This window comes from Chiloscyllium punctatum, chromosome 48, assembly GCF_047496795.1.
Source record: "Chiloscyllium punctatum isolate Juve2018m chromosome 48, sChiPun1.3, whole genome shotgun sequence".
In the NCBI taxonomy this organism is placed as follows: domain Eukaryota; kingdom Metazoa; phylum Chordata; class Chondrichthyes; order Orectolobiformes; family Hemiscylliidae; genus Chiloscyllium; species Chiloscyllium punctatum.
The window spans coordinates 44,229,840-44,240,503 of NC_092786.1; the positions used below are offsets into that span (position 1 = coordinate 44,229,840).

Consider the following 10,664-nt stretch of genomic DNA (forward strand, 5'->3'; position numbering starts at 1 on the left):
CAAGAAACAGAACTGGCCTGTCCACATAAACAGTGGTTATGTGAGCAGGTCAGAGGCTAGGAATACTGCAGCAAGTAACTCATCTCCTGACTCCTCAAAACCTGTCTACCATCTACAAGACAAAGTTAGGAGTGTGATGGGATACCCCACTTGCCTGAATGAGTGCAACTCCAACCACACAAAAAACTGGATGCCATTTAGTACAAAGCATCATTGATGCTTAGTAACAGTAGTTTGAACTTTTTTTATTCATTCATGGGATGTGGGCATCACTAGCTAGGACCACCACTTATTGCCCATCCCTAATTGCCCAGAGGGCTATTAAGAGTCAACCACATTGCTGTGGGTCTGGAGTCACATATAGGCTAAGGGAATTGCTGGATCAGCTGGTTTTTCCCCCCCTGACAATCAGCAGTGCTTTCATGGCTATTATTACTCTTATTTTCAGAATTCTAATTTCACCACCTGTCATGGCAGGGTTGGAACCCAAGTCCCCAGAACACTTCCTGGGTCTCAGGATTAATAGGGCACTGCCTATCAGCTACAAGACACACCGCAGAAATTTACCAGAGATCTTCAACAGCACCTTCCAAACACTCAACCACTATCATCTCAAAAGGACAAGAAGAGCAGATACATTGAAATACCCGAATCTGCTCTTTTCCCCTTCATGTCCTCTACCGTCCTGACCTGGAAATATATTGCTGGTCTTTCACTGTTGCTGGGTCAAAATCCTTGAATTCCCTCCCTAATGGCTTTGTGGATCAGCCTGCAGCACAGACTGCAGCAGTTCAAGAAGGCAGTTCACTGACTTTCTGAAGGGCAACTAGGAATGGGCAAAAAATGCTGGCCCAGCCAGAGATACCCAGGTTTCATGAGTGATTTAAAAAAAAACGTTAAATTTGGTGCTATCTCAAGAGGTGTCCAAGCATAAGCGGCCAGAGTCATTCTCAAACCAGAAAGTTAAAAACTTTTACAAAAACCTTAAATCTAAATTTTCAGTTAACAAAATAAACAATTGCCATTAGATTTTGATGGAAGCTAAAATAGCATAAACAAATCTTGGATAAAGTCATTAATTTGAAATGTGGCATTTCCATCTGACATTGTTGGACAGATGGCCAAAGCAAAGAGGTTTTAACATTTGACATTTGAAAGAGAGCAGAGAAAGTGCAAAGCTTTGGAATTCTCTCCAAGCCACGTGCTTCTCTATCTCTCCCTCCTTTAACATGCTTCTCAAAACCCAATCTATTGTCAAGGTTCTGATAGTTTGCCTTAATGTCTTTCTAATGGCTTGGTATGAAACACCTTGAAATTTTTAATCATGTTAAAGGCAATATCTGTGTCCCTACCTGTGTGTGCCCACAGCAACTCTGACATTTGAAGTAAAGTGATAACTAGGGTACCTGCTGCTTTCAGAGGGCAAAATTGCTAATAGGAATCATCTTCATTTTTCAGACACTTCTGTTTAGTAGCCTAAGACCAATTGTATATTAGACTTCCTGCCTGTAACTATAAAGGGCACAAGTAGTATATTGAAAATTGCATTGTACATTTTGTCCACTTAAAAATGTACTCTATGCACATACACTAGAAGGAGGAGTGTGGAAGAAATTTTTACAACAGCATTTGTGTTTCTGATCATGAAGTTCTTGTGAAGAAACATTCGCAAAGGCATCAAGGATGGTGTAAAATCAGAAACATTGCTTTCAGGTACAAACAGTTTTGGAAATTACTTGTCTACTTACTAAAGGCAGCAAGCTATAGTGGAGATTTCAGCACACAGATTGTGTTAGATAAACACAGGAGGCACACCAGTTTAGGATTAGCAACAGGAACAGCTGCGCATTGTGCGTGGTAGTGTAGACACTAATTTCACCAAAACAATCACTCAAAAGAAAACATAATCTCAGATCATTGCAAAGATTTTTTTTCTTTGAAGGGAAGGTGTTCCTGGATCACTTATCACACACTATCTGCACTGCAGATTAATATAACATTGTCTTTGCCTCATCTCCCACCTTTTTATACTACCTCAGAGGAAAGATCTATATTACTGTGCTGCTTTCATGTTGCAAAATGCATTGGGAGGTGTCTGGCTGTCAAAATTAAAATGCAGCATTTTTAGATAGAGCCAGAATTGTCCTCCCTGTCACGGCTGATCTAGATGGACACAGAAGCTCAGTCAGTCAACTAAATTGTTGATTGGTAATGGAAATGTTGGAAATGTTGGAAGAGTTTCTTCAAATTGGGATCTGTAGCTGCTTTGATATTCCACACAAGGGCACTCTAAGACCAGGGGCAGATGAGCCTCAGGGCTGACAGCAATGGCAGTGTAGTGCGCCAGAGAATTAGAAAAAAAGGAAGCCCAATTTTATTGGCAATTTTACTCTCATATATTCCTTGGGTGAAATATAAAAGCAGCTTTTATATGCCATCTGGCAAGATAGGATTCAGAATCATTCAGAGAAGTGTTATGGCACAGAAGGTGGCCATTTGGCCCATCATGTCTGGACAAGCTCTTCAGATGAAGATCGTTAACTACTGCCATACTTCTGCTTGCCCCCATAAATGCCCTCTTGAATGTCTCAATTGAACTTGCCCTCACCACATTTCCAGCCAGTGCATTCCATACCCTAAATACTTGTAGTGTTTCCTCACATGACATTTGCTCCTTTTGCAAATTAATCTAAATCAGTGCCATCTTTTCTTTCTTTTTAGAAGCTGGAACAGTTTCTCTCTTTCTGCACTATGCAGCCAGGTCACAATTTTGAAACCCTCTCCCAGTTCTTCTCTTTGCTCCAAAGAGAACAATCAGCATTTCTGGCAACCTCACTCCCCGGATGTGGCTTTGGATTCTGAGCTCTGGTTCTGGTGTGGGCATCAACACCTTCACCCAGAGACAAGGGATCTGTTAACAGAGACAGGCTGGCACATATTCATTACAATGGGACAAATTACACAGATAACCTAAGAATTCTTGAAGAATAAATTTGATACTGTAAGTGGAAAAGCACTGGGTTCATGGTGGGCTGTAAAGACATCCTTGTTTCTCTCACTTCTGGTCGTGGTTATTGTTTCACTAGCTTACGTTCCTGCCTAAATAAAAATGGTACAAGTATCTATAGGTGGCGAGCATTGCTGCAGCATAGCGCCAGGGACTCAATTCCACCCTTGGGTGACTGTGTGGCGTTTCCACATTTTCCTGTGTCTGCACGAGTTTCCTCCCACAGTCCAAAGATATGCAGGTTAGGGTGGATTGGCCATGCTAAATTGGCTATAGTGTCCAGGGATGTGCAGGCTAGGTGGATTAGACATGGGAAATGCAAGATTACAGGGATAGTGTGGGTCGCTCTTCAGATGGTTAGCATAGACTTGATGGGCTGAATGGCCAGCTTCCACATTGTGGAGATTCTATGATAGATCAACTTCTAACCAGCCACTCCCCCAGAAATGTCCTTTGATACATCAAAGCAAGCCCCCTTTAAAATGAGTTCATGATGTACAAAATATTTACACAGCACCATGGTTAGTTAAACACAATTCAGCTACAAACAATGGCTCCAGATGTTTCCGTTGAAACAGGACAGTAATCCCTCGGAAACTTGGAGATAAAACGTGTGGTTTATAGGCAGCGTGCTTCAGTGCTGGAATTTATGCTTTGGTTATCATTTCCACAATTGAAAAATACTCCGAAATGGAGCTGGGACTGGGCAACAAATTATCTGTGATGTGATGCAGTAAAATACATCCGCGCCTGCAGAGTCTGGTCTGACTGCTTGCATAGATTGATATCTTCCGATCATTACATTTCTCTGCTTTATGTTCACAGTAATTTTATTTTGCCAGTCAGATTAAAAGCTGGAGCAAAATGTATTCACTTGCTATTCATATTATAAAACTTTCGTAGTACTTCTGAATTATTTCCATTTGCACCATGGTGTGGTTTTAGAACATTCATGATACTGGAAGTGAAGCAAAGCTTGTTCACCTATGTCAGTTCAGAAACTTTGCCATCACATCGTGCACTTGCATCTGACATGGTTCAGTGCTTTGCATTCCCACTCCAAGGCAGATGGATTGTAGGTTCAATATCCTACTCCAGAGACTCCAGCATTAAATCAAGGCTGACTGTTGTGGAATTGAAGGAACTATCTCCCTGGTTCAGACACTAAGCTCAGTCCTTCTCTTTCCATTCACACAAAAATGATTCCATGGCACCTTTGCTTGTTAAGAAAAGCAAGGTATTCTCCCCAATAGTCTGGCCAATATTTAATCCTCCACCAATTTCACAAATACAGACTGTCAAGTCATTACCGAATTGCTGTTTGTGGGATCTTGTTGTGCACATTAGCTGCCATGATTCCGACATCAAAACAGCGATTACACATCAACATTGACTTCAAAATACTTTTGACAATTCTAATGTCTTAAAAAGGGCAAGTCTCTCTTTTCTTCATGTTTCCTTCCTGATGGGACAAAACCTTCTGCCCACTTTCTGTAGTGAGCTTGCAGGTGGCAAGGAGACTTAAGTAGGTAGGGTGGTGAACTCCACCATGCTCCTACATCCACCAGCTAGGAGCATGGTTGATGTTCTGTTCTACCACCCCTAACTAAAGACCACTTAACAGCCTCAACCAGTCCTGTTCCAGATGGACCTGTTCACTGAACGTCAGCTTCCCAACTCCTGGGGAGGGGTGGGGGGGGGCTCTCGATAAAAAAAGCATCGAGGGAATGGACATCAGGAAGTAACTGTCCTTGCTGCTGACCTCTCTACACTCCTCTCCATGCAACTCCCACTTGTATAACTGTACGTAGCTATGGCCTGGCTTGCTCCTTGATCCTGGGACTCCAGTGCTTGTCGTGCCAGGAGCTGCCACTACTTTCGGTGGCGCTGCTGAGCACAAGACTGGCAGGCCTGATTGATGAAGAGCTTATGCCTGAAATGCAGACTCTCTTGCTCCTTGGATGCTGCCTGATCTGCTGTACTTTTCCAGTGCCATGCTTTTCAACTCTGATTGATCGTCAGCCTGCGGTAGGCATGACCTGTGCCCCTTGTGTCATGGTAATTGCGGTGGAAGGCCCATTATGGGCATTGCCATAGCCAAAATGAGGTGACACAAGGTTCTCACTGGCTCTCCACCTGCAGGTGAGACCCCTTTCCCCAAGTCCTCAACAAGATTCCACTCGAGCGGTGCTTCATACAAATGTCCCTCTAAAGCAGGAAAATACACTTCTAAAAATGGTGCTTATTTCCCAATTCAAAGGACATGGACATCATCCTTTAATATCATAGTGTTCCTCCAAGTACTATAATAACAAAAATTGTACAGTTTATTAACACTGGCACAATAGTTATGCTGAAATGGCTTTTGCAGCATTTGCACTAACTCATGTCAACAAGAACTTGCAATTTATCCAGCATCATATTTAAAGATGGTAAGAATTTCCCAATAAGATAGTGATCAGACAATAATTTGACACAGTGACATAAACAGACGTTAGGACACTCGGCCAACAGTGTGATCACAGAGGTAGATTTTAAAGAGTGACTTAAAGAAAAGGAGGGAATTCTAGGGTTAATGGCCCAGGGGAGTTAAAGGCACAGTCCTATATCAGCTACCTTTTAAGGAACTTTATATTGCAAAAGTCAGATGGACACAGGCATGTGACATAAACGCCTCCAAATTCAGGTCATGGACAGCATTACTGATCTAAGTGAATGTGCAATTCCAAATCTGATATTGAAATAAATGAATTACTTTCATTAAAGTAAATGAAGGGGCTTGGTCTCCATAATTTACATTCAATTGGGAATCCACATTTAGCAGCACAAGTTCATAGTGATCAGCAGGCAATCAAAAAGGGGCAAATGGACTCTTGGAGGCTGAGGGGTGGCCTTATAGAGGTTTATAAAATTATGAGGGGCATGGATACAGTAAATAGACAAGGTATTTTCCCTGGGGTGGGGGAGTCCAGAACTGGAGGACATAGGGTGAGTGGGGAAAGATTTAAAAGGGACCTAAGGGGTAACGTTTTCACGCAGAGGATGGTGTGTGTATGGAATGAGCTGCCAGAGGAAGCGGTAGAGGCTGGTACAATAACAACATTTAAAAGGCATGTAGATGGGTACATGATTGGGAAAGGTTTAGAGGGATATGGGCCAAGTCCTGGCAAATGGGACTATAAGACCATAAGACATAGGAGTGGAAGTAAGGCCATTCGGCCCATCGAGTCCACTCCGCCATTCAATCATGGCTGATGCGCATTTCAGCTCCACTTGCCAGCGTTCTCCCCGTAGCCCTTAATTCCTCTAGACAACAAGAACCTATCAATCTCGGCCTTGAAGACATTTAGCGTCCCGGCTTCCACTGCACTCCGTGGCAATGAATTCCACAGGCCCACCACTCTCTGGCTGAAGAAATGTCTCCGCATTTCCGTTCTGAAATGACCCCCTCTAATTCTAAGGCTGTGTCCACGGGTCCTAGTCTCCTCGCCTAACAGAAACAATTTTCTAGCATCCACCTTTTCAAAGCCATGTATTATTTTGTACGTCTCTATTAGATCTCCCCTTAATCTTCTAAACTCCAACGAATACAACCCCAGTATCCTCAGCCGTTCCTCATATGCTAGACCTGTCATTCCAGGGATCATCCGTGTGAATCTCCGCTGGACACGTTCCAGTGCCAGTATGTCCTTCCTGAGGTGTGGGGACCAAAACTGGACACAGTACTCCAAATGGGGCCTAACCAGAGCTTTATAAAGTCTTAGTAGTACATCTCTGCTTTTATATTCCAACCCTCTTGAGATAAGAGACAACATTGCATTCGCTTTCTTAATCACAGACTCAACCTGCATGTTTACCTTTAGAGAATCCTCGACTAGCACTCCCAGATCCCTTTGTGCTTTGGCTTTATTAAGTTTCTCACCATTTAGAAAGTAGTCCATTCCTATATTCTTTTTGCCAAAGTGCAAGACCTCGCACTTGCTCACGTTAAATTCCATCAGCCATTTCCTGGACCACTCTCCCAACCTGTCTAGATCCTTCTGTAGCCTCCCCACTTCCTCAGTACTACCTGCCTGTCTACCTAACTTTGTATCATCGGCAAACTTCGCTAGAATGCCCCCGGTTCCCTCATCCAAATCATTAATATATAATGCGAACAGCTGTGGCCCCAGCACTGAACCCTGCGGGACACCGCTCGTCACCGGCTGCCATTCTGAAAAAGAACCTTTTATCCCAACTCTCTGCCTTCTGTTAGATAGCCAATCCTCAATCCATCCCAGCAGCTCACCTCGAACACCATGGGCCCTCACCTTGCTCAGCAGTCTCCCGTGTGGCACCTTATCAAAGGCCTTTTGAAAGTCCAGATAGACCACATCCACTGGGTTCCCCTGGTCTAACCTACTTGTTACCTCTTCAAAAAATTCCAACAGGTTTGTCAGGCATGACCTCCCTTTACTAAATCCATGTTGACTTGTTCTAATCAGACTCTGCTCTTCCAAGAATTTAGAAACCTCATCCTTAATGATGGATTCTAGAATTTTACCAACAACCGAGGTTAAGCTGATTGGCCTATAATTTTCCATCTTTTGCCTTGATCCTTTCTTGAACAAGGGGGTTACTACAGCCATCTTCCAATCGTCCGGGACCTTTCCTGACTCCAGTGACTCTTGAAAGATCTCAACCAATGCCTCTGCTATTTCCTCAGCAACCTCTCTCAGAACTCTAGGGTGTATCCCATCGGGGCCAGGAGATTTATCAATTTTAAGACTTTTTAACTTTTCGAGCACTATCTCTTTCGTAATGGCAACCATACTCAACTCAGCCCGGTGACACCCTTTAATTTTTGGGATATTACTCCTGTCTTCCACTGTGAAAACTGACACAAAGTACTTGTTAAGTTCTCCTGCTATTTCCTTATCTCCCATCACTAGGCTCCCTGCATCAGTTTGAAGTGGCCCAATGTCTACTTTTGCCTGTCGTTTGTTTCTTATGTACTGAAAGAAACTTTTACTATTATTTCTAATATTACTGGCTAGCCTACCTTCATATTTGATCCTCTCATTTCTTATTACACTCTTTGTTATCCTCTGTTTGCTTTTGTATCCTTCCCAATCTTCTGATTTCCCACTGTTCTTAGCCACTTTATAGGATCTCTCTTTTTCTTTAATACATTTCCTGACTTCCTTTGTCAGCCAAGGTTGTCTAATCCCTCCCCGGTTAATCTTTCTTTTCTTGGGAATGAACCTCTGTACAGTGTCCTCAATTATACCTACAAACTCCTGCCATTTTTGCTCTAGTGTCTTCCCGGTTAGCCTCTGCTTCCAGTCTATTTTAGTCAGTTCCTCTCTCATGCCCTCATAATTACCTTTATTCAACTGTAACACCATTACATCAGATTTCGCCTTCTCCCTTTCAAACTAGATTAACTTAGAATATCTAGTCAGCATGGACGAGTTGGACTGAAGGGTCTGTTTCCACGCTGCACATCTCTATGACTCTAAGTGTGCCAAGGTCTTTCTACTATGCCAGAAGTTTAAGACCATGTGTTCGAGTTGGATTACTATCACAATTTTGTGTGACAGGAAGTGGCATTTGACTTACCTCAGCCTGTTCACACAAATTAGTACTCTGTCACAGACTTCCAGCTGGTATAAATCTGGTACCCAGAATGTTAGTTTTGTTTACTGTGGACTAAGATTGTATAAACAGCAATGGTATGACTGTCTGAAGCAGAGGGAAGATCACAATGCAAACAGCTGAGATTGTTAACTGGAGTCGACATCTACTCGGCACAGGAACTGTTAAATCATTGAGCAACAATTACTCATTAGCAAGGCAGGAAATCCTGCCAAAAAGGAATCAGCACATTTTCAGAGGGACATTAACGCCAAGTGGAGCGGATCCCAACATTTCCTAAAAACACTAATTGATCATTAGTCATGTGCTTCCTAGTTACTTTCCCTATCCACCATCCTTCCAGAAAGTGGGACCATCACTTCTGACAGCAGAGGAGCAGGTAGACTGCTTGACAATACAGATGCTTTGTTCTGAAACTCTGTTTGCAAACTGACAGCCCTTTTCAAGAACTGGGAAACATTATTTAGGCCCAGGTGGGGCTCTGATACAAAAATAGGAGGACAGCTTAATGCAGATGTTAAACTGCTTTTTCTTTGATTAAGGGAGTTCAACAGCAGAGAAAGCACAAGTCATTTTTTTTTTCTCTCCTGCTGCAGGAATTGGGAGTTTTTCCAAACTCAAATTCAGTGGAGGAATCGGCATAACTTTTTTTTTGGTTAGAAATCCCCCAACACATACCGACTGATTCCTCTGATGATCAATTTGTGCAGATTCTATGTTTGACTTGGCTGAAAGACACTTGCTGAGAACTGTGTAAGATACTAATCACAAAGTTGAGAAAATGAAAAATAGACAAATAATAGACTACAGAGACGGTGAAGTTTCACCGCGAAAGCTTCCTCTGAGGGAGCTGTGTGCATTTTTCAGTGTATTTTTCTGTTACGTTAGAAACGGCAGTGGATATACATTTTACTTAGTGAGGAAAAGGACAGCAGCCATGTATTTAATCCAGCCGCCGTCTGACCTCATTAATAACCATGCAACAGGTAGGCACAGGTCGCCATAAGGTCACTGCCACCTTCTCAGGTTCAAAGTTTCGAATTATACAAATTGACCCCCCCCCCAAAAAAAAAGTGGAGCAAAAATGCCCATCCTACCTGAGAGATCTCCTTCACCCAGTTCCCCAGACTCCAAATCCATGATTTTTTTTCTTTCAGAGATATGAAGTCTTGCCTCAGCGACTGACAGCTGACTGACTGCTTGAAGTGAACTCTCCAGCTCAGAGCCTGCTGCACATGCAGACAGAACCACCGCTGGAAGTTAGAAGCTAAACTGAGTCAGCTCTGGGCGCTCTGCCTCATCAGCTCTGCCCCTTTTTTTTCAGTACACCACACAGACTGAGCTGCTGGTGATTGGCTGTGACGTCCGACTGAAACCTATTCGGTCTGAAGGGACTGCTTGATGCTGAAGAAACGAATCTGGGGATTTTAAAACAAAACTGCTTAAGTCCCCTTTATACCGTTTTATATAAATATATAAAAACCAGAAGCATTCAAATGATTAAACACGAGCTGCATGCTCTAAGGAATTATGCGTGCAGAATTGAAGCTAACTGCATGATTAATAAAGTGATAGACTTGGGGCCCCAGCTGTTTCTTGGATTGCAGTACAGTGTTCACTGTTCACAGCTTTAGTCATAGCGTTTTATAAGCCTCTGAAATTATTATATGTGGCATTCCATCCTTTGCTGCAAAATGTTTATTTCATGTTTTAAACCAGCAGTATTCGGACAGTGTACTCAGGTTCTGGGGGATGGGTGAGCCTTATGACTTTGGATTGCGGGAGACGTTTTAGGCCAGTGGAATACAAACCTATGAATCTCTGCTACAGTTTCCCTTCTATTCAACTCGACTAAACCGCAAAACAAAAAAAAAAAATTGGCACGCTGCTTTGTTCCACTGAACTGCTCTGAAGAAGAGAAAAACGGTACGTGTGAGTCACTTCCCCCGCTTGTGCCATCATTCATAAGAAAGTCTGTTCACTTCTGCACAGGGTTTTCTGGCCGGGAGATGGTAGAGTC

The 10,664-nt window shown here is 42.9% G+C and overlaps 1 protein-coding gene across 1 annotated transcript in view; it reads right to left on the reverse strand.

Annotated features, from left to right (window-relative positions):
- Positions 1 to 9,903, reverse strand: part of tnfaip8l3 (tumor necrosis factor, alpha-induced protein 8-like 3) — a 70,850-nt gene extending 60,947 nt beyond the window's left edge. The window contains exon 1 of the mRNA XM_072565093.1: positions 9,742 to 9,903. Within this exon, the coding sequence (XP_072421194.1) occupies positions 9,742 to 9,784 (43 nt within the window). The 5' untranslated portion in view covers positions 9,785 to 9,903. The remainder of the gene's footprint in view (positions 1 to 9,741) is intronic.
- Between the last annotated feature and the right edge of the window lie 761 nt (positions 9,904 to 10,664).